General features: G+C 38.3%; 1 protein-coding gene across 17 annotated transcripts in view; it reads left to right on the top strand.

Annotated features, from left to right (window-relative positions):
* The window catches only part of VPS8 (VPS8 subunit of CORVET complex), a 267,100-nt gene that overhangs the window by 123,383 nt on the left and 116,292 nt on the right, over nt 1-27,425 (top strand). For all 17 annotated transcript variants that reach the window (XM_036352529.1, XM_036352534.1, XM_036352531.1 and 14 more), the window contains 7 exons: nt 4,573-4,624; nt 8,508-8,550; nt 9,921-9,993; nt 10,281-10,400; nt 19,873-19,944; nt 24,492-24,611; nt 25,581-25,637. In XM_036352529.1, the coding sequence (XP_036208422.1) occupies nt 4,573-4,624; nt 8,508-8,550; nt 9,921-9,993; nt 10,281-10,400; nt 19,873-19,944; nt 24,492-24,611; nt 25,581-25,637 (537 nt within the window). The remainder of the gene's footprint in view (nt 1-4,572; nt 4,625-8,507; nt 8,551-9,920; nt 9,994-10,280; nt 10,401-19,872; nt 19,945-24,491; nt 24,612-25,580; nt 25,638-27,425) is intronic.

Raw genomic sequence — 27,425 nt, 5'->3', positions numbered from 1 at the left:
GCACAGGCCAGGCTGAGGCATCCCCCTCCCCTCTGAGTGTAAGAATTTCATGCACTGGACCTCTAGTATCTTATCTAATAAAAGAGAAACATGGTAATTAGCGTACGACCGCTACCCTTCCCATTGGCTAATCAGGGCGATATGCAAATTAACTGCCAGCCAAGATGGCGGCCGGCAGCCAGGCAGCTGGAAGCTAACATGAGGCTTGCTTGCTTCAGTGACGGAGGACTCCAACGTTCCCCGCCTGCCGCTGCCGGCCTCTGAGTTGCAAATTTAAGCAACTATGTTACAAATATAGAAGCTAAACAACACCCCAGAAACCTGCTTTAGTCGCCGGGCTTCAGCCAGCAGGATCGCAACATTGTTTCAAATACAGAAGGTAAACAAAGGCCAGAAACCTGCTTTCAGCAGCGGAGGCCTAAGAGCTGGAGCCTCAGAGCTAAAGCTGTCCCAGAATTTAAAAAAAAGAAAAAAAGGAGCGGTTGGGAGCTTCAGTCACCCACCAGCCCGAAAACAGCCCTCAGCCCCTCACCCAGACTGGCCAGGCACCCCAGTGGGGACCCCCACCATGAAGGGTGTGTGACCAGTTGCAAACAGCCATCATCCCCTCATCCAGGCTGGCCAGGCACCCCAGTGGGGACCCCCACCCTGATCCAGGACACCCTTCGGGGCAAACCAGCCAGCCCTCACCCATGCACCAGGCCTCTATTCTATATAGTAAAAGGGTAATATGCCTCCCAGCACCGGGATCAGCGGAGCCGCGAGGCCTGCCGGCACTGGGATCAGCGTGACAGGGGGCAGCGCCCAAACCCCCTGATCGCCCTGCGGCTCTGTGTGTGACAGAGGGCGGGGCCACAACCTCCCTATCGGCCCTGCTCTGTTCCTGACAGGGGAAGGCGCCCCAACCCCCTGATCGCCCTGCGGCTCTGTGTGTGACAGGCTGCGGTGCCCCAACCCCCTGATCGGCCCTGCTCTGTGTGTGACAGGGTGCGGCGCCCCAAACCTCCCCCTCCCCAGCCCCCCACGGGCCTTGCTCTGTGTGTGACGGGGTAGAGCCATAACCTCCCCATCGGCCCTGCCCTGCGTGTGACAGTGGTGGCACCCCAACCCCCTGATCGGCCCTGCTCTGTGGGTGATAGAGGGCGATGCCCCAACCGCCCTCCATGGGCCCTGCTCTGTGTGTGACGGGGTAGGGCCATAACCTCCCCATCGGCCCTGCCCTGAGTGTGACAGTGGCGGCGCCCCAACCCCCTGATCTGCCCTGCTCTGTGGGTGATAGAGGGCGATGCCCCAACCGCCCTCCATGGGCCCTGCTCTGTATGTGACGGGGTAGGGCCATAACCTCCCCATCGGCCCTGCCCTGAGTGTGACAGTGGCGGCGCCCCAACCCCCTGATCTGCCCTGCTCTGTGGGTGATAGAGGGCGATGCCCCAACCGCCCCCCACGGGCCCTGCTCTGTGTGTGACGGGGTAGAGCCATAACCTCCCCATCGGCCCTGCCCTGAGTGTGACAGGGTGCGGCACCCCAACCCCCTGATCCGCCCTGCTCTGTGTGTGACAGGGGGCAGTGCCCCAACTCCCCTATCGGCCCTGCTCTGTGCGTGACAGGGGGTGGTGCCGCAACCTCCCCATCGACCCTGCCTTGAATGTGACAGGGGGCGGTGTCCCAACCCCCCAATCAGCCCTACCCAGAGCGTGACTGAGGGTGGCATCGCAACCTCCCAATCTGCCCTGCTCTGTGCATGACAGGGGCGGCACCCCAACTCTCCAATCGGCCCTGCTCTGAGCCCGACCAGGGGCTGCACCTAGGGATTGGGCCTGCCCTCTGCCACCCGGGAGCAGGCCTAAGCCAGCATGTCGTTATCTCCCGAGGGGTCCCAGACTGCGAGAGGGCACAGGCCGGGCTGAGGGATCACCCCTTCCCCCCGAGTGCACAAATTTTTGTGCACCGGGCCTCTAATCTTATATAATAAAAGCCTAATATGCTAAGTGTCCGGTCGTTCAGTTGTCTGGTCAACCAATCGAAGTATAATATGCTAATGATATGCTAAGGCCACTCAATCACTCGCTATGACGTGCACTGACCACCAGGGGGCAGACAGTCAACCAGTCGCTATGATGAGCACTGACCACCAGGGGCCAGATACTCCAACTGGTAAATTAGCTTGCTACCAGGGTCCGGCCTTTAGGGACTGAGCGAGATGGGATAGACATACCCTGGAGCCCTCCTGTGGTCCCTTCCCCAGCTGGCCAACCTCCCGTGTCCCTCTCTGGCCCTGATCGTGCACCAGTGGGGTCCCTCAGCCTGGCCTGCGCTCTCGCGCAATCCGGGACCCCTCGGGGGATGTCAGAGAGCTGGTTTCGGCCCGATCCCAGAGGCCAGGCTGAGGGACCCCACTGGTGCATGAATTTGTGCACCAGGCCTCTAGTAGAAAATAAAAAGTAATGCATGCCTGTTAGACTTTAAGTTTTTTTCTGAAGAATCTTTTGATATTATAATAGCTTTTCCCAAAGGTATAAGAAATATATTATTGTTATTGTATATAATAAATGTACTATTGAGTAATATTATTTGTAGATATAGTCTGCTGGGGAAGGTCCTGAAAATGTTGAGAGGTAATTATGTGTTAATTGCTGGTTTGTTGCTTTTCCAAGTTCAGAATTTTGTAGCATTCGTTATGTAAGTATAATTTCTTATTCTCCTTACCGACGGAAAAGAGCATCTGAAGAGCATTTTAAAAAGAAAAACACACACACCCATATCCTCCTTGTTATTTGCTTTATATTTGAAGACAGAATTGTGGATAATGCAATGTGTCCTGCCGGCCCATTGCTTTATTACAGTGACTAATCGCCTGGCTCAGAAGAGCCAGGCATTTGCTGAAGGCATCCAGTCAACTTTTTTTCATACTTAATGGCCATGCAAAACTATCTTCAGTATTATTAAGTCAGCAGTAATTCCATGATAATTCTGTCTTCTTTAAATGCATTTAGCTTGCTGGGTATCCCTCTCATTCATAACTTCTTCAGTTTTGGATGCACCTCTTTTCTTGGTCAGTTTTCCAAATGAGAGCCACAGCTCTCTTCCTCTGCTTTTGACCCTGATTGTGTGTCAGATAAGTATTTTTTATTCTTAACACCTATCAGCTACTTCCTCACCCAGAGAAAGAGCCATCAGCTGCCTACTCAGTGAGGTCCAGAGCCTCCCTGCCTGCAGAACTGTTCTCTGTCCCACTACTAAACCACAATTAGGAAGGATTAATGCAGTTCCTACTTTCAAAATAAGTCCTTAAAGCAGATTCTAATTTGATGCGTTCTATGTTGAAAAAAATGATTAGTGGTTTTTTGTTATTGTTGCTTTTGAAGTTTTTGTTTTATGTGGGTTTTTTATTCAAAATCTGGTTTGCATTTATACCTGTGTATCTCACATGGCACACTGAGGTTGCCTTTTTGTGTGTGTTAAGAGTAGTTTTCAAGTTTAATGACTATCACCAGGAGCTTGGTACTTGTTATTAAATAGTCATTTAGAGATTTTAGCAGTGGGAGATTAGATGCATTTTATTACTTCTTTTATGATTCTCTGCCAATAAGAAAATCTCTTTTCAGTCTTTAGAGTTTAGTTATTTCAGTACTTACAAAGGTCTAAATTAAAGGGAGTTGTCCTGTCTTTTGAAATTTTGTAGAATGAAGGACAGTCATCAAATTTGAGATGGCTACTATAGTCTCAAATCTTTTTTTAGTTCTAGTTGTGGTTGCTTCTGGAGTAAAAGTAGTGCCTTGTATTGAGAGGAAAACCTCCTCTATCAACTTAGGTCCCACTGGTGGGGGAAAGCTGTGAATTTACTGATAATAGTCAGATTAATAGGAGAAAAGACAAGATTTATTCACTTGTGTACTGGCAGCTTACAGTGATGAGTAACTCACTGAATAGCCAGTAGTAAAAGTTTATACCAGTACCAGTTTAACAAAACGTTCTGTGGGGAGAGAGTTAGGGCTTTATGGAGAAGTTTGGATGGTTTTATTGGGCTTTTTGGTGTTAATATAGAACTGCATTTGCATTTTCCAGTGCTAAGGATCAGTCTTCTCCCAAAGAGAAAACTCTCTTCCGGGAAGGCCAGTTAGTTTTGCCATTAATCTTGTATTTTCAGAGGCTCTGTTTGAATTTAGGTAATGTTTCTGTCTGTGGCTGCTGATCGTTCAGATGATTTCAGTTTAAAGTAATCTTCATTACCATTTTGGTGGGTTATTAATCCCTTCACTTGCTTACTGTTTTTTTAAGAAAGCTAAGGATATCTTATATAAGAAATTATAATCTCAACAAAGACCTTCATCAAACTGATGTTTATTAAATGGTTTCTTTCAGTGAGGAATATGGCAATGACTGTTTCCCAGTGATCCTTCTAAAACAGTTCATGTCCACATTAAAAGTTTTTATAGTTAATTTCAATAGTATATGACTATCTAATTCAGTCAGAGAAAGATGATTAATAGCATAAGATTTGTGATTATCTTTTAAAAAATACTCTTCTTGAAAAATGATGGTGATTGTTTTCCTATTTTCATTTTTATGCAGAAACTTTTCAAAGTCATTGCTCCTCCTCTGAATGCAGGAAAGACACTAACAGGTATTTTCTAAGCCTTCTTTTTTTTTTTTTTCCTTTTCTTGTATTTTAAGATATTATTTAAATATCATAAAATTCACCAATTTTATGTGTACAGCGTAAATTTTGGTAATTGTACATAATCATGTAACTGCCACCATAATGAAATTTGTAGTGAGAACTATATATAGTTTCTTCACACTAAAAAGTTTCCTCCTGCCCTTTTGTGCTCTATCCTTTGCCAGCAGTCCAACCTAGACAATCACCGATTTACTTTCTGTCACACATTTCATGTAAATAGATCCTACAGTATGTTATTTTTGATGTTGCATTTCTTTCATTTAGCATAATGTTTGGAGATTCACCCATGTTATTGCATGTATGAATATTTCATTCCCTTTTACTACTGAATGGTATTTCATGAATTGGATATACCATCATTTGTTTATTCATTTACCAGTTGATGGGCATTTGAGTTGCTTCCAGTTTGGAGCTATTATAAGTAATGCTACAACATTTGTGATGAATTTTGTTTTTAATTAAACTTTTTATTGTAAGGAAATTAGAGATTCACATGCAGTTGTAAGAAATGAGACAAGAGATCCTGTGTACTCATTACCATTTTCCCAATGATAACATTTTGCAAAACTAAAGCACCGTATCACAACCGGATATTCACATAAAGTCAAGATATAGAACGGTTTCATCACTATGTGGTATCCGGTATGTTCCCTTATCCCCCATCGCTGATCCCTACCTGTAAATAAATTTTTGTGTGGGCATATGTGTTCATTTTCTTGGGCAACTGCAGTTTTGGAATGTTCATTGCTAGTGTATAGAAATGAAATTGATTTTTTGTATATTGATCTTATCTCCTGCATTCTTGCTGAATTCATTTATTCTAATTTTTAATGGAGTTTTTAGAATTTTCTAAATATATAAGATCATGTCAGCTGTAGAGGTAGTTTTACTTCTTCCTTTCTCATATGCACTTCTTTTATTTATTTTTTTCTTCCCTAGTTGGCTTCGCTAGAATTTCCAGTATAGTGTTTGACAGAAATAGCAAGAATGACTATTCTTATCTTTTTCCTAACCTAAGGGGGAAAGAATTTGGTCTTTCGCCATTAAATGGGATGTTGACTGTGGGTTTTTTGGAGATGGCCTTTTGAGCTTGAGGATGTTTCCTTCTGTTCCTAGTTTGTTGAGTGTCTTTAACATGAAAGAGTTGAATTTGATCAAATGTTTTTCCCTGCATCTATTAAGGTAATCTTGTGGGTTTTGTCCTTTGTTGATATGGTCTGTAAGATTCATTGATTTTTATGTGTTAAACAAATCTTACATTCTTGGGATAATCCCACTTGGTCATGTTGTATACTTTTTTTTTACACGTTGCTGGATTGAGTTTGCTAGTGTTATCTTTTGAGTATTTTTATGTCTATATTCATAAAGGATATTGTTCTGTAGTTTATTTTCTTCTCATATTTTTTGCTAGTCTTGGTATAAAGTATATTTGATATTTTGTTATACTTGCCTCATAGAATGAATTGGGAAGTGCCCTCCTGTTTTTTGGTGTGTGATTTTAAGAGTTTCTGTAGGATTGGCGCTCTTTCAGTGTTTGATAGAGTTCATTAATAAAGCCATATGGACCAGGGATATTCTTTTTGGGAAGTATTAAAATTACTAATTTAGTCTCTTCTTGTTAAGTCTATGTAGATTATCTATTGCTTCAGTTTGGAAGTTTGTGTACTTGGAATTTGTTCATATTATATGTGTTATCAAATTTATTGGTGTATATTGTCTAGGGCAGTGGTCGGCAAACTGCGGCAAGGCAAACCGCGGCTCGTGAGCCACATGCGGCTCTTTGGCCCCTTGAGTGTGGCTCTTCCACAAAATACCGGCTCTTCCACAAAATACCGACTTCTGCGAATGGGCCACGAAGTTTCAATTGCACTGTATGTGCGCACCCGCATGTGGTATTTTGTGGAAAACCACACTCAAGGAGCCAAAGAGCCACATGTGGTTCGCGAGCCGCGGTTTGCCGGCCACGGGTCTAGGGTATTCTCTTGTCATTTATTTCTGAAAGGTCAGCAGGGATATCTCTTATTAATGATTTTTGTAATTTGAGTCTTCTCTCCTTTTCTTGGTCTGTCTAGCTAAAGGTTTGTCAATTTTGTTAGTTTTTTAAAAAACCAATTATGATTTTATTGATGTTCTTTATTTTTCTTTCCTCTCTCCTTTATTTCAGTCTTTATTTATTTTGTTTTGGTTTTAATTTGGAAAATGGTACCACTACTGTGGAAAACATTTTGGTGATTTCTTACAAAAGTAAACATATTCTTACCATATGATCTAGCAATTGCTCTCTTTGGTATTTACCCAAAGGAGCAGAAAACTTACGTCTGCACAAAAACTGCATACAGATGTTTATAGCAGCTTTCTTCCTAATTACCAAAATTTGCAAGCAATCAAGATGTTTTTTAGTAGATGAATGGATGAATAAACTGTGGTATATCCAGACAATGGAATATTATTCAGTACTAAAAAGAAATGAGCTATCAAGCTATGAAAAAACATGGAGGAAACATATGCATATTACTCAGTGAAAGAAGCCAATCTGAAAAGGTTACCTACTGTATGATTCCAGTTATGTGACATGTGGAAAGGCAAAATTATGGAGACAGTAAAACGATCAGTGTTTGCTAGAGGTTAGTGGGGAGGGAGGGAGAGATGAGCAGGTAGACCTTGGGATTTTTAGGGCAGTGAAACTATTCTGTCTGACACTATATTGGTGGATACATGTCATTATATATTTGTCAAAGCCTATAGAATGTGCACCACAAGAGTGAACTTTTCTGTAAAATATGGACTTTAGATGATAATGATGCATTAATGTAGGTTCATTGATTATAAGAAACATAGCACTCTGGTGTGGGATGTTGATAGTGGGGGTGATTGTGTGGTATGGGGATATGGATAGGGGTATATGGGAATCTCTATACCTTCCTCTCAATTTTGCTGTAAACCCAATTAAAACTTCTCTAAAAATAAAGTTTATTAATTTAAGTTAAATTAAATTTGAATTGAAGCAGGATAAAATAATTCATTTAATTTTGAGGAATTCAAGTTTATTTGCACTTAACATAGATTTGGAGTATTTATAAAGGATTACTGATTAAATAAGAGATATACACTTGTATTCTGTCTAGTATTCATATATCAAAAATAGAAACTTCAGCTCGTCATTTATTACCAACCACAAATTCCTATAATCTGCACACCACAAGAGTTACTGATCACTTCACTCAGTGTTGGTGCTCCTTACTCTATTCTGTTGCCCATGACTCCTTGCCGTAAAACTTGGTCTAATTATATTTCCAATTTCTTTTAATCAAGAAATAGGTGTATATTACCAGATGACAGACTCTTACACTTTAGACCTAACTTAGAATACCAAGGGTCCTAAAGATCATTTAGTCAGTATCTCAAATATTTGTGAGCTGTGGCCTTCTCAGCCCTAGAGCACCATAGATGGTAAGAGTCCCATTACAAATGAGAAGATGTTAAGATGCCTTAATATTAATTGGTCATGACCTATAATTCAACTCATTGCCTGCTCTACACCTTCCCCTGGTCCAAAGCTATTGGTAAAGCCAACAATACATAGATCTCTACCCTCAGTCCATTTCTTCTATATGCACCCTTGAATGACTCATTGATTTTGTGTCTGTGAAAAGATTCTAATGGGAATTCTAAAAATAATAAAGTGGTCTTATCTCAGTTTTCTGTTACTTGCGGATATACTCACTTTACCTTAAATGCCAGGTTTTATTTTTTTGTTTCCACATAACGATTATATTGCTGAAAAGGTTTTGAGAGAGAATTGCTGATGATAAATGTTCTATTTTAGATGAACAAGTTGTTATGGGCAACAAGCTTCTTGTATATATTAGGTAAGAGATTTTTAAATTTTTTTATCTATTATGATCCTATAATTTCCCCCTATATTCTTAAAGGTACTGTCATCTCTTATCTATGTAGTGCTTTTCATTTTCCATTGCTCTTTCATGTATAGCACTGCTTCTCAACCATGATTGAGTTTGTCCCCTCATGCACCCTGCCCCCACCGCAAGTCATTTGGCAATGTCTGGAGACATTTTTGTTTGTCACAACTGAGACTGGGGGAGAGATGCTACTGGCATTTAGTGGATAGAAGCCAGGGAAGCTCCTAAATATTCTACAATGTATAGGGTAGTCCCTACAACAAAAAATTATCTCTCTCAAAATATCAATAGGGTTGAGGTTAAGAAACCATGATGCAGAGTACTTTACTTTTACTACACCTTGCTGGGATATGTATTGTCTATATTATATGTCAGGGCAAGAGATTTAAATCATGAAAAAGTTAGTGACAGAGGTAAAACTGCTGCTGGAACAGAGTTCTTTGCAATAGACTATGTAGGCTCAGAATTGTGTCCTGATGGAATTTTTAGGTGGATAACTTGCTGCCAGGTGGCAGGCAGGCAGGGAAGTGGCAGAACCTGCCAGAGCATCACTGTAGCTCCTATCCAGTATCAGAGTTAAATATGAAACCTTCTTCATACTTTAAACTTCTTAGAATATGCTGGTATCCAGCTGTCTCTAATCTAACACTCAAAGTTGATGACTAGTTTAAAGAGGTTTAAAATTCACACCCCTCCCTCAAACCCCCACACATACCAAAAAACAATCCAGAAAAAAGTGAGGGCATATTCGAAGACATTTTGTATTTCAGCCTACAAGCCAAGCCATTAGCCATAGGGAAGTCTGATTTGGAGGTAAAACTGTATACTTAATTTCTCATGAGATTCTAACTCTCCCTGAAGGCTTGTCTAATTGTAGACATTTTCCAGACATGTCTTAGCCTAGCTCATTCCCCATCTTTAATCACCATTCTTAGAGCCACTGGTTTAAACGCCTCTGAGAAAGTCAGGTTTCTAACAGGGAAATCGTAGTTTAATGGCACCATTAGGTTTTTTTGTAGATGCTCAGTATGTGACTTTTAGACAGTCTCTTTTCCTTCTCACCTCTTTAGAGAAGCTTGGGTTTTTCTTAGGAAAATAACAAGAAATGTGATTTAGTCACAGATGTGTTACTTCACCACCATCCCTGTCCCCCACATTTTCTGAACTGGCTACCATCTTGATCTGGGTTTGAACTAGACCTAACTGACAAAAGCTGAGCCTATTTAAAATCAAACTAGTATCTTGGTTTTGAGAAACAATGTTATCTGGAAGTTAGCCCATTACAAGTCACCACATCTGTTCTCGTTCTTTTCTTCTAGCTGTTGTCTAGCAGGTCGTGCCTATCCCCTTGGTGACATCCCTGAAGATCTTGTTCCTTTGGTTAAAAACCAGGTTGGTGCTATTTTCACAGAATTTTTATCACCTACACCTCTTGTTAAGGTGCGCTAAAGACAATTGTATTGAGTGTTACACCTGGGGCAGGAGCACTCTATTAGCTGTAATAGGAGAGCCTACTCACTATTACTGAAACCAATAATTATAGCTATAGAAGTTATAACATAGTGGCACTTTAGAGTAAATTCAACCTGCCTTCAGTTTATCCAAATGGGAATCAATGCTTCAGCAAGATACTTTGCAAGGTGAGAAAATAATCAACTTTTTCCCCTCCGACTTGGCAGGTTTTTGAATTTCTAATTCGCCTGCATTCAGCAGAAGCTTCCCCTGAGGAAGAAATCTATCCCTATGTTCGGACTTTGCTTCATTTTGACACAAGAGAATTTCTAAACGTATTGGCACTGGTAAGATAATATGATTTTAAGGTGTTTTAAAAGCCAGGTGTTAACATTTTTAAAATAGAAAGAAAGACAGATAATGGTCCTTATGCAGGTACTATTTTTATGCCCTGGCAGTAAGTCAAGGTTTCAGGTGTTAAATTTTGTTATGTCATCCAATATTTCTAATTCTTTATCTCCCTTCCTTTCTTCTCCCTCTTCTTTCCTTCCTTTTCTCTTCTGCCTTCTCTCTCTCCTATTTTTAACATATTCTTATCAAAAATTTTAAAAAAGCAGGGTTAAATGTGGTACATTTTTTATTTCATAAGTTATATTAGTTGCATACTAAACATGGAAGAAGGATCTAAAGGACATGTGGTGGTGATGATAGTTGAAATAGAACATGGAGCCCTAACCAGTTTGGCTCAGTGGAGGGAGCGTTAGCCTGCGGACTGAAAGGTCACAGGTTTGATTCTGGTCAAGGGCATGTACCTAGGTTGCGGGCACATCCCCAGTAGGAGGTGTGCAGGAGGAAGCTGATTGATGTTTTTCTCTCATTGATGTTTCTGACTCTCTATCCCTCTCCCTTCCTCTCTGTAAAAAAATCAATAAAATATATTTAAAAAAAAGAAAAGAAAGAAATAGAACACAGATATTTCCTGCTGAAAAAAAAAAATCCTTATACATGTTTAATTAAACATGGATTTGGGTGAACCAGGTTTCTGTGAAAATGCCCCCAGCAGAATCTATATATATGAAAGCCTAAGCAACCAGCTGATTGGCCAACCTGCTAGCAGCCAGCTATGATGGGCAATGACCACCAAGGGGGCAGAGACTCCAATCGATAGCTATGATGTGCACTGACCACCAGGGAGCAGACGCTCAGTGCAGGAACTGCTGAGCTGTGGTGACGCACCCGGAACCAGAGAGGAGGGCGCCCAATTCTGGGGTGCGTCACCCAAGAACCGCCCTCTCGCAATCGGGGACCCCTCAGGGGATGTCAGCCGGTTTCAGCCCGATCCCCGCAGGCCAGGCTGAGGGACCCCAGTAATTATATAAAACATATATCTTCCCCCAAAATAGTATTATAAGTTGTTTTTTAAAAGTCTTTGATAACACAGTGCTTATATTATAATGTTTAAAGAAGCATCAGGCTCGCAAATGTATAAAACCTAAATATTGCGTGTGCACAATATTTGAAGAAAGATAGGAAGGAAGACAAAAATATTGTATATGTAATGTACAATATTTGGAAATATAATACATCTAAATCTTTGTTTATAATTTAAATTCTTTATTGATTAAAGTATTACATAAGTCTCCTTTTTCCCCCATTGACCTCTCCCTGGCTGCCCCCACCCCCCAGCATGTGCCCTCACCGCCCCCCCCCCCCCCCAATCATGTTGTGTCCATTGGTTATGCTTATATGCATGCATACAAGTCCTTTGGTTGATCTCTTACCCCCTTATCCCACGCCTTCCCTCATAGGTTGGACAGTCTACTTGATGCTTCTATGTCTCTGGTTCTATTTTTGTTCATCAGTTTATGTTGTTCATTATATTCCACAAATGAGTGAGATCATGTGATATTTATCTTTCTCTGACTGGCTTATTTAGCTTAGCATAATGCTCTCCAGTTCCATCCATGCTGTTGCAAATGGAAAGAATTCCTTCTTTTTTACAGCAGTGTAGTATTCCATTGTAATACATCTAAATCTTAATAGTAATTACCTCTGTGAGATGGGGAAAATTTCTCTAATGAATATAAAGTATTTTTATAAGTTGAATAATATAATAAACTTAAATACAAAAAATAAGTGCCCATGAGAAGATCTACATTCCAATTATACTTACTTTGAATTAGTTTAATTTGAAAAATCTGTGTTCAGAAGTAGTAATTTTAACTGCACAGAAAGAAGGGAAAAGAAACTTAGAACTGGAAGGCAGACCTAGTTGGTTTAGGAGAACTTAGACATCCAGAAAACATAGGGGAACTTGGTGTTTGGCATGTAGGAAAAACGAACAGAAGTGTGGGGTAGGGGCTTCAGAAAGAGAGGTAGAGAACAGCAAAAAATTTTACCCAATTTTTATTTTTTAGGGATTGTGGTAGCACTGAAGGTCATTTGGAATTATGCTGATGTCTGAATTACGATATTAGGACTGATAGTAAGGCTGTAATACAATCCCATTTGCTTGACAAATATTTGAGTGCCTACTGTATCACATATACGATACTATCTAGGGGTACACCCTTGACTGACAGGATATAAACCATGCCCTGTGGAGGAAGGGGATCCAGACTTGTATATAAGTAATTATAGCACAGTGTAACACATGCCACTGGAGAAGATGCTGTGGAAACACTTACGAGGGAAATCTAATGGAGGTTTAGGGAGTTTCTTGGGTAAAATAATGTCCATGTTGAGTCTCAAAGGATGAAGCTAGTCCGATTAAGGTTAGGGGAAATATTGTTGGCAGAAGGATAGAATATATGAAAAGGCCTGGAAACAAGAGAGAACAATATGTTTCAAAGAAGTGGGAAAAAAAATGAATATGGCTGCATCTTTGAGTGTAAGGAAGTCTTCAGAGAGACCAATCCAGAGAGGTGGATAGAGACAGTATTGTAATCCATGGTAAGAAGTTTGGACTTTGTACAGAGCAGTTGATAGAGCCACTGAAGCCTTTTAGGTAGAGGAATATCATGATTTGTAGTTTAGACAAATTCCCTTTGTCCATTGTATGAAAAATGGGCTGAAATAAGATAAGATTGGAGGCAAGAAGATCTGTTAGAAAATTTTTATAGTAATAAAGAAAGAAGATAATGGTGGCTTGAATTCAGGCAGTGACAGTGAGGACACTAAGACATGAAAGGATTTGGAAGATATTTTAGAAGGCAAATTGACCTAAAATTTAGGGCTTATATACTCTTGGATGTGAAAGGTAAAACAAATGGGGAATCATCAAAGATTCCAAGGTTTCTGACTGGGTGAAGTGAATGTGTAGTGGTTTATTTGTTGATTCAATAGGGAATCAGAGGGGAAACAGGATTCTCAGGAGATGGGGTGGGAGGAAATTTAGATAATTAGTTCTCTTTTGAACATAATGAATGTGAAGTGCCTAAAAGACAAGTGGAGGTTTCCTTCCATGTATACATCCAGTGTTGGCTGCATCCCCAGGCACTAAAGCTGGAGAAATCGATAAGGCTTAGGGTACAAAGTCCTGTTATGTCTACCATAATTGATTAATCATATGACCTTTCTAGTTCAGTAAATATAACTTAATACAAAGAACATTTTCAGAGAGACACAAAAGAATTTAGGTGACAGATTTTTAAACCACATTTTCCCAGTTTTTTTTTTTTTTTTTTTTTTTTTTTTTTTAGGAATATTTTTTTCAAGTAAAGTTTTTAAATTTAGCTTTCTTGAGGTATAATTTATATAAATTATAATTCACCCATTTACTAAGAGAAGAGCTTGACAAAGGTATGCAGTCTTGTAACCACTACTATTAATCTAGATATAGAACATTTTCATCACCTCCTTGGGCAGTTTTATAGTCATTCCCAGACTAAGACTCAGTCCCTGGCAACAACTAATCTGCTTTTTGACACTGTAGTTTTGCCTTTTCTAGAATGCTATTTAAATGGGATCATACATTGTGTAGTTTTTTTATCTGGCTTCCTTCACTTAAAATAATGCTTTTGAGATTTATTCATGCTGTTGCTTATATTAATAAGTTTTTCCTTTTTTATGGCTGTGTAATTTTCTATATGGATATATGGTTTGTTGATCCTTCACCAGTAGATGGTCCTTGGGTTTGTTTTCAGGCTAATATGAATAAAACTATTATGAACCTTTACATATAGGCCTTTGTGTGGACATATCTTCTTATTTCTTGTAAGTAAATATCAAAGAATGGCCCTGACCAGTTTGGTTCAGTGGATAGAGCGTCGGCCTGTGGACTGAAGGGTCCCAGGTTCGATTCCGGTCAAGGGCATGTACCTTGGTTGCGGGCACATCCCCACTAGGAGGTGTGCAGGAGGCAGCTAATCGATGTTTCTCTCTCGTCGATGTTTCTAACTCTCTATCCCTCTCTCTTCCTCTCTGTAAGAAATCAATAAAAATAAATATATTTAAAAAAATATATCAAAGAATGGAATTGCTGGGTCATTTGTTAAGTGTATTATTTTACTTCATAAGAAACTGACCGTTTCTTGAATCAGTTGTACCATTTTACATTCCTACCAGTAGTATATGAGAGTATCAGTACTCTCACTGTCTCACCAACACTTGGTATGGCCCATCTTCAATGTCTTTTGAATAGATGAAGTTTTACATTTTTATCAAGTCTAATATATCAGTTTTGTTTTATAATCATGCTTTTGGAGTCATGTCAAAGAAATATTTGCCTAACTCAAGGTTGCAAAGATTTCTCTTATGTTTTCTTCTAGAATTGTTACGATTTTAGGTTTTACATTTAGATCTGTGATCCATTTTGAAGAAATTTTTGCATGTGGTGCAAAGTTTAGATGCAAGTTTTGGGTGTTGTCTTTTTTTTTAGCCTATGGATATAGAACTCTTAGGGCACTATTTGATGAAAAGACTATTCTTTCTCTACTGAATTGTCTTTGTACTTTATCAAATATTTGTCGTGTGTATGTGTGGGGTCTACTTCTGAACTCTACTCTGTGTCATTGGTCTGTTTGTCTCTCTTTATTCCAATACCACACTGTCTTCATTACTGTAGCTTTATAGTAAGTATGGAAATCACATTGTGTTAGAGCTCCAATGTTTTTGTTCTTTTTCAAAATTGCTCTGTCTTTTGCTTTTCAATATGAATTTTTAGAATTATCTTGTTAATTTCTTTCAAAAGCCTGCTGGGATTTTGATTAGAATTCTGTTCAATGTTTAGTCAATTTGAGGAGAATTGACATCGTAGCAATATTGAATTTCCTGACCCGTGAAAAGATTTATTGTTCCATTTATTTATGTCTTTAATTTTTGCCAGCAATATTTTGTAGTTTTCAGAGCGACGAGGACTCAATGTAATGATTTCTCTATTATTGTATAATGTAAAAATTTTGATAAGTTAAAAATTGCCTTCCTCTGATCTTTGTACACTGCTGTCAAGATAACTGATGTCAACCTGATTTTTCTTAACTTTCCCAGGGGCTTAAGTCTTTTTTTAGAGAACCAGAATACTTTTTTTCATATATTTAAAAACTAATAGTTTTACTCTAAGATACCACTTAGAATTGACTGTTCTGGTTCAGTTTTATCATACAGGGTTGGGCAAAAATAGGTTTGCAGTTGTGGATATATAAAACAGTTTATCTTATATTATTTATTAATTATTATATTATTTATTATTATTATTAACTTACTTTTGCACACTCCTATTTATATATTGTGGGCCCTTTTAATATGTGAATTTGAGTCTTTTTATTTCATGAATGTTTTTCTTGAATTATAGATTAAATACTTTTTCTGCTTGATTGTTTTTTATTTTATCTTCAGAAACTCTAATTATTTGTATACTAGAGGCCCGGTGCACAAAATGTGTGCACTGGGGAGGGGTTCCTCAGCCCGGCCTGTGCCCTCTCACAGTCCAGGAGCCCTTGGGGGATGTCCACCTGCTGGCTTAGGCCTGTTCCCCATGGGGATCAGGCTTAAGCCAGCAGTTGGACATACCTCTTGCCATCTGGGACACCTCGCTCCTTACCGCCTGCCTGCTTGCTGCTCCTTACTGCTTGGCTTGCTGCTCCTTAGTGCTGCCATGGAGGCGGGAGAGGCTCCCACCACCGCTGCTGCACTCACCAGCTGTGAGCCTGGCTTCTGGCTGAGCAGCGCTCCCCCTGTGGGAGCACACTGACCACCAAGGGGCAGCTTCTGCGTTGAGCGTCTGCCTCCTAGAGGTCAGTGCGCATCATAGTGACCAGTCGACCTGGTTGTTCTGCCTTAGCAGTCGCTTAGGCTTTTATTATTTAGATTGTATATTCTTTCTTTTATATTTATCAGCTTTTCTCTGATTTCTTTTATTTCCTTCTTTGTTTAAATTTTATTTTTTTGTTTCTTTTCATTTATCTTCTCTCCTTCTCTTACTGTGCTTTTGGTCATATCTCTTCTCTCTTAGGTGGCTTGTAGTTGTCTTCATTTCTGAGATGAATTTGACATTTATTTCAGTTTTTTTCTGATTTTCATTAGCTTCATTTCATATTTTCCTATTCTTTGTTCATTTCTTTTTTGAATTTTGAAATTTCCAGTTTGTGATGTTCTTTCAGACCTGCAATTGTATGTTTAAACATATGTAATATATGTTGGGATGTTATAGTTCAATTCTATTTTATGGCTACTTCTTATTTTGTTTTATTCTAGAGTGCCTTCAGTTGCTGCTTTTATTCTCATTTTTTGTATTTGGTTTTTCTGGACTGGCAATAATAGATGACCTTGTTGGAGGGTGGGGGGAAATTACCGGCTGGTTTTCCTAGTTCACGTGCCTTCTTCATTTGTTACAATTTAGTGTAATTTCTTAAATAGTGTCTTTTGAGGGTGGTCTGTCATCTTCTCAATATTAACATTATTTTGTTTTAGTAGGTACTTTATCTTGAGCCACTTCCTTCTTTATCATAAACCTCCAAGGAATATCTCCATCTTTCAAGGTACCTCCCTCTGGCCCAAAAGCATTGTCTTGCTAAGACCTCTGATCCACACTTGCCAGTCCCCTTCCTTTGACCTTCCTATTAGCTGTGGTCTGACCCACAGGTCTCTGAGCTGATGTCAGGATTTCCTCACCCAGGGTGGGTTCTCTTTGCTATTATAGTTGTTCTGCCACCACTGAAATCTTGTCACACTCTCCTTTCTTCTACCCAATTTTATCCTGACTTCTTTTTGGTGTTAGGGCTTTGGAGCCAACTTTACTCATTTGGGATGCTTATTTTCCTGAGTTAATTTTATGTAAGTTGAACTTTGTGATATTTGTTGCACTTTTAGTTTTCCCATTTGCCTAAGTTGTTGGTGATTGATTGTTTTGTTTTTAATCATCATAGAAGGGATCTTGCTGGAGGGTGCCTGAAGATATTAGGACAAGGGTCCACAAACTTCAGTATGTAGATCAAATTCAGCTTCATTTGGCCTCTGGTCTGTGTGAGCTAAGAATTCTTTACATTTTAAGGGTTATAAAAACAGAAGAAGATCAGATACAATTTTTCTGAGATCTTCAATTTATCTCACTTTAAAAATGACTGAAACATGACTTTCTGGAATTACCTTGGAATAAAAGTTTGTATATTTAAAAATAAATAAATAAAAACAGAAGAAGAATATGTCACAGAGATTGCATATAGCCCAAAAAGCCTATAGTATTTTCTTTCTGGCCTTTACAGAGAATGTTTGTTTACCCCTTGGTTAGGATTTAGCCACTTGTTGTTATCTTATAAAAACCCTATAATAATTTTTAAGAAACTACAGAAAGAAGTTTTTATGACCAAATGTACAGATGACTTTGGACTTGAGTTTTAGGTATACCTGTGTGCTTCATAAACTCCATTAGGACATCCTTGCATATTAGTCTTCCAACAAGTATTGTATAGTTAGAAGCATCTTTGTGGAATGATAATGTTTTAACAATGATATGCCATTTTAGTGGCATCTGTTAAATACAATCAAAATATGTCATTATGCCCTGGCCCATGTGGCTCAAGTTGAATGTTGTCCCCTGTACCAAAAGGTCACTGTTTCAATTCCTGGTCAGGGCACATGCCCAGGTTGTGGGTTCAGTCCCGGCTGGGGTGCATACATGAGGCAACCGATCGATGTTTCTCTCTCACATCAATGTTTATCTTTCTTTCTCTCCCTTTTTCTCCCTTTCTCCCTCTCCCTTCCTCTCTCAAATTAATAAAAACGTATAATAAAATTTTTTTTAAAATGTCATTATGTATATCCACTTAATTATGTTTACAGCAGTAAACTTTCAATATCTGTTTCAAAGCAGTGAATACATCCTGCCAAAAGGAAAATAGATAATGAAATTATTTTTTTACTTGCTTGACTGATTACTTTTATAATATGTATATTAATTCTCCATGGTTTTGTATTTTAGTTGACTAGTACTTGTATTAGGAGATAATAACTTATGTTTGTACCTACACTTTGGCAGGCTGTGTGTGTGAGTGTGTGCATGTTTGTTATTCTCATAAACCTGAAGATAGAACTGAGAGACTTTCTAGTCCATCTTTCTCTCTTTAGGTAGGATCATATTTAACCCACTTAAACATCATAATATTTTTGGTTCAATCTTTCCAGAATAAGAGTTTTTACAGTCTCCTTGATAACTTGATAGTTTTAGCATTTCTCAACTAAGTGACAGCAAAGTGGTCTAGCTAAGTTAAAATATTTTCTAAAAAGATTTATTTTTTTGTGTAATTAACTAGACAAATCAGCAGTAATTTGTTTAAAGTGCTTCCTGTGTGGTCAGACAGGAGGAAAGAAGGAAAGGCATGCTAATAAGAGACCTGCATGAGCACAGGTGCTTTGGGGAAGTTGGGAAAGTTCAGGGCCCATTTGAAGAACAGCAAGTATGTGATTTGAATGTAACTATGACGTAATCATGAAAGTTCATGGCTGTGAATTTTTTTTACTCTATTGGCACAATATGGAGTCTATTTTCTTATTTCAGGAAAATAAGCAATAAATTATTGCTATGTGATTTTAAACATTTCAAGAGCCAAATGTGCTGAGTGAAAACCATAGGGAAGATCTGCAAGTCTTTCATCTTTCTTATTCAATAAATAACTTTATTTACCCGTTTTTATATGAATACAATTTCAATTCCTTCATATATGCATCCTCTAGGTATCAGATATTTTCCAGAATTAGGTACTGTCATTTACTTTGATACATGTTCTACTTAAAATACATTTGACTCCACGTGAGCAGGGCCATAAAAAGTGCTATACTTGGCAGTGTTTTGAAAATAAGATACCTATTCCTTGTACATAGGCTTGAGTATTTTAACATTGTATCAGTTTTGCCATAATAATTTTTATAGATATCTATCATTTTTTCTTATTTGTCATGACAGTTATTTTTCTTGGCAATTGATAAACTGTATTTCCAAATAGCATAAGCGGAATGATGACTGAGCATATAACATGTATTTCAGCTTTCTCAAACCCTTGCTCATAAGTCGCCTCTTGCCATTAGTGTTCTTTCTTTTTCATTGCTTTTAAACTTCGCCTTTCTTTCTCAAATCACTTTTTGGTTGTATGATGATCACTATATATTTATATTTTTTTGTCTATTTTAAAGTCTCAGAATACCATACTATATTAAGTGCTATATCTTTTTACTTAACTAACTAAAAAAACTTTACTATTAAAAGTATATAAGCAAAAAGTTGATGAGGAATGGGTATCTTATTTGAAATTGTTCCTGACTATTACTAATATCCTGTTGCCTTCTAAAATTTGCAAATAATTCTTTTTAAAAATGTCTCCCTTTTAGACTTTTGAAGATTTTAAAAATGACAAGCAAGCTGTAGAATATCAACAGCGTATTGTGGATATATTGTTGAAAGTAAGTATTCAAAGAATACATGCCTTTGTATTGATGTTTTTATTAAGAAAATTGAATTGTTTTATAGCAAGTTCTAAAATAATCTTAAGGAAGCAATATGCTGCAATCATTTTAAAATTTTATTATGATGTTCTTGTCTTCAAAAACTGAACAAAATACTAATCATTCAAAATATTTAATGTATAGCAACTTTAGTCTGTATACTAGGATACCAGGTACTACTCTAGAAAAATGCATATTGTGATAATTGCTATGTTACTATGATTGTATGCAATACTAGAGACTGACTTCAGAGTACTTTGAAAAAGTAAATAATGTGATGAATCTCCCTTTGTTTCATACCGACTTCACTGTGTTGCTAAGATAGTGCCATAGTTTTACCATGGTACTGGGATGATAGGTAACACTTAAGAATGCATTATTTGAGTCACACAGAGATGGTCACCCTGTCTAAATCTAACTAGATTAAGTCCAAAGCCATTTTGAGATCAATGCTGTTGCTAATTAATGAATCTGTACAGCTTTAATCAGGCCAGTTTCTTCGTGTAGTTGAAAGCCTAGAATTTGTGTCCTGTTCATTTGGCCATGAAATGAAACTTTATTCCTCATAGTGACTTGTAGATTATTTTGCACAAGAAAACAATATGGAAATATTCTCTAGTTGTCATAGCATTAATGCATTACATTTGTAATAGTCCTTTATAATTTCCAAAGCACACTTATATATGTTATGTCACTTGAGCTGTTTATTGATCTTATAAGATAGGCAGTGATGAATATGAAATTAAGATTGCTAAATTCCCAAACTTTGGTCTAGGTGGCTAGTATGGAGAAGCTTTACCTGGATTTCCAAAATACTTCCCTAAATGGTCTCTATAACGAGTTTTGTCTTCCTCTGGTTTGTGATCTTGCCTTTCCTCTACCTAATATTCTTCTATGACTATATTGGATCAGTTGTAATTAAGTTCTGCTATGAGAGAAAATTCAAATAACAGTTTAATTTTGAAGGGAATTTTTTTTTTATATAAGTCTAGAGGTAGACAACCTGATCTATTAGATTAGCTTTATAAACTTATCAGGGATGAAGATTGCCTCTTTCTTACTGCTGTTATTTTTAGTATGTGGTTTCTAGCTTTTGGTCCAAAATGACTTCTCAAGCTCCAGCCATCATCTCTGCATTCTAGTTAGCCTGAATGCAGAATGGGATGAAGAAGATAGTGTTCCCTCTCTTTAAGAAATTTCTCAGAAGTTGTGTAGTACTACATTTCTGCTTATATCATATTGATCAGAACTTAGATATATGACTCTGTACACTGTATTGTGGGTGACTGTGTTTAGCTAAAAGTAAGGAGTTCTGTTTCTCAGAAGGAGAGAACAGATGTTGGAGCACAAGTACTAGTTTCTGCCATACCTATCTAAACTGTTTAATATTACATCCAAGATCCTTCTTTGTTTTTTGGTCCCTGCCTACTACACTATAACTCTTCCCTCTCCTACTGCCCTCCCCCACTGTATTATGAACTTCTCAACCATATTAAATTATTGGAATTCACTGAACTTTATGTGTCATCTTTATGGCTTATGTTCTTTGCATGAGTTTTCTATTATCCCATCTTGCCTTTTTCTTCCTTTTCTCTCTGCCTGGCAAATTCCTAACAATTTTCCAATGTGTAACTCGTATATCATCCATGAGAAACTCTTAGAATGCTCTCCCACACCTCCAGCTTGATTAGTTGCCCCTTCTCTGTGTTCATAGAACATTTTATGCTGTACTTGGAACACTGTATGGTAATTATTTACATGTATATTTTTCTACCTGGATTTGAGCTTCTTGTAGGTAGACTCTGAGGATTTGTTTTTGTAACTTATTTTAATTTAATTATAGTTGACATACAATGTTGTTTTAGTTGCAGGTGTACAACATAGTGATTCAATATTTTTTACATTACAGAATGATCACCACAATAATCTAGTTACTATCTGTCACAAAATTACAGTATTATTGACTATATTCCCTATGCTGTATATTATATCCTCCTGACTTATTTACTTTATAACTAAAAATGTGTACCTCCTAATCCCCTTTACCTATTTTGCCTGTTCCCTCCATTCCCCAAATCTCTTCTCTTTGGCAACCACCAGTTTGTTCTCTGTATCTATGACTTTGTTTCTGTGTTTTTCATTTGTTTTGTTTAATCGATTCCACATATAAGTGAAATCAGGCAGTATTTGTCTTTCTCTGTCTGACCTATTTCACTTGGCATAATATGCTCTGGGTCCATCTGTGTTGTTGCAAATGGTAAGATTTCATTACTTATAGCTGAATAATATTCCATTGTATGTATATACATCACATCTTCTCTATCTGTTTATCTATAGATGGGCACATAAGGTTGCTTCCATATCTTGGCTATAGTAAATTATGCTGCAATGAACATGTGGTGCATATATCTTCAAATTGGTGGTTTTGTTTTCTTCAGATAAATACCCAGAGATTGAATTGCTGGATTATATTGTAGTCTCATTTTTAATTTTTTGAAGACTCTCCATACTGTTTCCCGTAGTGGCTTCCCTCTGGTCACCACATACTGTTGTCTGTGTCTATGAATATTTGTTTGTTTGTTTTTCTTGTTTGTTCATTCTTGCTTTCAGTTATTTATCCCACATATGAATGAAATAAGTTAAGGAGTTTACACTTAATAGAACAAAAGGAAGGGTTAAAAGCAGAAGAGCGTTAGATGGGTCCTGACAGTTGAATCCTCAGAAAGGATCTGTGCACTGAAGCGGAATGATGACTTAGCGTTTTAAAGCCCTAGGAAGCTCTTTGAAAGTTTAAATCGGAATTTGGATACATACACAGACTAAAACTTGAAATATACTCTAGGAATGACTAATTATATACTTGGGCAGGCTGTGATTGCTGGACAAAAGCAGGAAGCGTATAAGAAAGAGATATACTGCCAGCAAAGTAAGAAAAGGTAGGCCAAAAGCCAGGCTCCAAGGGAATATTTTCTAATTGGAAAAAATCTTATGGTTTATTTTTGAATGGAGAATGGAAGGAGGGAATTTAGGACTCTTCGACAGATAAGAGAGGGTATTCTTCAATCTGTTATAGAGTTGCCTCCATAAACTCAGCTAGCCCAAAGCAGTGCATGATCTTCTTTCCCAAACTTCTGCATTCTGTCTCTTTGTTAAGAGCTTCATTATCCTACATGCCTGTCAGGCTCAAGATCTCACAGGTTTTTATTTCTCCTTAGCTACACACCTTTCCATGCATATATGTACTCGACCTGTCTCCTCTCTCTCTCTGCAGTGTCTTTTGCACTTCTTCCTCCTTCCCTTTTCGTTATAACTGCCCTAGTTCAGGACCCCTTTGCTTTCCCCGGGCCCCTGCAGTTATGTGCATTTGGTCTACCTTCAATTTATTCCTTCGTTATTTTATCTGATACCCTGCTGATAGGATAATTTTCCTAAGTGCAGTACTGATCATGATCAACTCTCCTGGTTGAGCACCTTTTGTAGCTCCCAGTTTTCTATGGAATAAATTCTAGATTTTTTAGAATGACATTTGAGGCCTAATCTTTTCTTTCTATGTAACTTCTCCTTGCTCCTCATGCATGCTGCTGCATTCTAATGAACACAGTTTCTCAAACAACCTCACATTTTACTGTGTTCCTGCTTTCGCTCACATTGCTCTCTCTGACTGGGTTGCACTCGCTCCTGGCATTTCCCGTCACAGGTTCCACATGGGCTTTAAAGCTTAGTTTAAAAGCTACTCTTCTAATTTATTTTAAATTCCCTGTCTAACCACTTGAAATAATTTCCCCCACTGTGCTGCGGGAGTAATTTGTTCCTTTATAATAGTGCAGATAGCACTGCGCCTTTTATTTCAAATTTGTTTACCTGTCTCACCTTGCTTTCTCATTTATAATTCCCTTGAAGGCATCTACCATAGCATCTTACACATAGTAGGTAGTCGGGAGAGGAAAGCTCACTTAAAGCAGAGGAATGAGTATGATTTAATAACCATGTGTGGTTGTAAAAAGCCCACTATGCAAAACCATCTGTTCAAGAAACTGCTTATAGACAAGGAGAATCTATTCACTTCATTGATTCGTGGGCTGGCTGACTTTTTTCTGGGATACCTGCACTCTGAAATTATATTTTAAGCCCCAAAGCAACTCCTTTCTTCCTGTGCTGGTGGGCAGATTTTTGATAGGGTTACTTTAATTTAACTGAAATTAATTTTAGTAGGATTCTCTTTTAAGACTTCAAGAGGGAAACATGATTAATATCTCTCTGCAAGTTACCTAACAATTCACTTCTGATCCAAGCTGTGCCTAGAAATATGCCAAAATCACCGAAATGATCCCCTTTCAGAGTATGCAAGCAGTTGTGCTCCTTCTCTAATTGGTATTAAACTCAATTGTTGCAAAATAATCTTTTCATGAGTCTTCAGTAATGAGACTCCCCCACCCCTTCTCATTGTATATTTTTTGTGTCAAACCAGATGGTATATTGAATAAATGGCCTCTTTTGCTCATCAGGTTATGGTGGAGAACTCAGATTTTACTCCCTCACAAGTCGGGTGTCTCTTTACATTCCTTGCCCGGCAGCTTGCAAAACCTGACAATACCTTGTTTGTAAACAGAACCCTCTTTGATCAGGTGAGTGTCTTCAACAATGAGAGCTAGAATTGTTTTTATCCTATTACTGTTCATAGAAAAGTTCACTGGATTACATGGTCTCTAAATGTAATAGCCAAGCCTGTTCTGGTTTCAGATTGGATCTAATTTAGCTATCGTTGGTTTTGTTAAATGATGTGTCTGGGTAGTATGACTGCCTAGTAAGGTGGTATCATGAGGGTATGATTTGTGGAGATTAGTTTATAGAGATTTTGTTCTCTCAATTATTCTATTGCTCCAAATTTCTTTGCTGAAAAATTTTCCAATTTAAGAATCACCCATCTCACTGGTAGTAAGACTATTATGTTGATCATCTGGAGGAGAGATTACTTTTAGAAAATCTGAATGTACTTACAAATGACTTTGATTCTGAAAGGTATTTCCTAATCTCAATTAAATAGCATCCCCGTGTCCACACATGACAGTGAAAATACTTATCTGCAGCTAATAATGACTAGATTCATTGAGTACTTCATAGTGCCAGGCTCTGTTCCAGTTTTATATGTGTTTATTAATTCAGTGCTCCTAATAGTTCTGTATTTGATATAGTTGTTACCCCATTTTGCAGATGAGCAAACTAAAGCCTGGATAGGTTGAGGTACTCATCCAATATCGTACTTAATAAGTGTTATTATTAACAATAGATGTTCTTATTAAGTGTTAAGTTTAGAATTCAAATTTAAGTGGCCTGACTCCAAAGTTCATGCTTTGCTTGGTCCATGGTATCAGGGATCTTAAAGTTAAGGTATATAGATGATGCTGCCTTCTAGTCATGTTTCTAAACAGCATACCTGAACCTCCTGTGCCATGTACTAGGCCAGTCAGTTGGGAAGATACCATATACCTGTGCTATATTTTTTATGGTGAAGTGTGAATGAATTGGTGAGATGTAAAGGGTAGGTGCTGTTTTCATTGATAGTGTGATAGCATGCATGCATTTTCTTTGACCAGGTCCTTGAATTCCTCTGTAGTCCTGATGATGACTCCCGGCACTCTGAAAGACAGCAGGTATGAACTACTAGAACTCTTTTTGCTAAAGAGTAGAAAAGATGCTTGGCTGGCTTAGTGGTTGAGCGTTGATCTATGAACCAGGAGGTCACAGTTCCATTCCCTGTCAGGGCACATGCCCGGGGTTGCGGGCTCAATCCCCAGTGTGGGGCATGCATGAGGCAGTCGGTCAATGAATCTCTGTCATCATTGATGTTTCTCTCTCTCTCTCTCTCTTTGTTTCTCTCCCCCCTCTCTCCCTCTCTTCCTCTTCCTTCATCTCTGAAATCAATAAAAATATATTTAAAAAAAAGAGTGGGAAAGCAAACAGAGTAAGCCCAAAAGAACCCTTCTGTGCTAGACTTCACAAGGCTTAAGGGGGAAGCGACTTGTGCCAAAACCTAACACTAAGCCAGATAGTGGCAACCAGAAAACAGTGTGGACTGTTGTTAGAAGTGCATATATATGGAGCTTATATCACACTAAGTTTCTAGGCACCGGACCTGTCTTCATTCAACATGACATCAAGGAGAAGACTTCATCCTTCTCCTTGGATCTAATTTAGCTCTTGTTGGTTTTTTTTTTTTCTTTTTTCTTTTTTCTTGTTTTTTTTTTTTAACAATCTGAAAGGTGACCCTAATCTCAGTTAAATAGCATTCCCATTTAACTATGAAGTGCACAATAAATGCATTGCAGCGACAGTTGGCACCTGTTGTATCCTGCTTTCCGCTAGTGTCATTAATCTGATAACCACTCCTTACTGCTATGGAAAGACTGCAGGTTACTGAGTGTGGGACACTCAGCTTTTGGGAGTGCCCTCTAGCCCCACTGCATTAGGGCTAACCATTCCTGGAGACCTTATCCATCTGTCCCCCTCCCTACTAATTGCTGTGACATGGTAACTGTTTGAGCACCACTTCTTTCTACTTATGCCCCCCCCCCTTTTTTTGGTCCCTTCTAAGAATAGGATTCTTTAAAAGTTTACCCATCATAATTGTGAGCACTAAGAGAGTCAACCTACTTAAAATTGGTTGCCAGACTTTTGTGAGCTAAGCTATAAAAATTAAGAATTTTGATAGCTATGCTGATTTTTTATGGTAATAGTGCACAGCTGGGAGGTTGAGACCCAGATAAAGAACATGTGGTAGCAACAGTGACCCCTTTCTCTGCACAGCTGTGGCCCAGTGACTGCTAAAATTTTGGTTATCTCTTAAATTATATCGAATACAAATAGTAATGTGGCCCCTCATCTTGCCCCTATTTCTCTATTGGTAGGAAAAATAGATCATGTTATGCATGTTATTTTGCTATATAAAATGATAAAAAAAACTTTTTATATAAATAACTAAATTAAATAGAAATAAAAATCTCATCTAAATGTAAAAGCCAAACCTTGAAAAGTAATCATCCTATAGTAATATTCTATTATTGGGAGTCCCCTTTGAGATTAACTAGTTTCCTTTTCTACTCGTTTTAGAAATATAGGAAATGGATAAAGTAAGTTGCTCAAGGTCACAACTGAGATTAGAACCCAGTTCCTTCCCTTCGCAGACTCTTTCCCCTGCACAGTTTGTTATATATCAACATTTGTTTACGGAGTATTTGTTAGTATTTTCCAGTGGAATGCTGATAAAGGTTTAACAACTTGCCCTTCAAATGTAGGTCTGATATGAATGTTGGTTGATATTTTCATTTACATGAATGAATAAGGGTGAAAGTGCAACAAGGAAAGCATGTCAGAACTTCACCCATTCATCAGTGAAGTGACTTCTTTGCTAAATCAGATAAGTTTTTGAAATGAAAAAAAGA

Source organism: Myotis myotis, unplaced genomic scaffold (genome assembly GCF_014108235.1).
Source record: "Myotis myotis isolate mMyoMyo1 unplaced genomic scaffold, mMyoMyo1.p scaffold_m19_p_2, whole genome shotgun sequence".
In the NCBI taxonomy this organism is placed as follows: domain Eukaryota; kingdom Metazoa; phylum Chordata; class Mammalia; order Chiroptera; family Vespertilionidae; genus Myotis; species Myotis myotis.
Note: the sequence above shows the minus strand (reverse complement) of the source record. Positions and strands in the feature narration are given on the sequence as shown.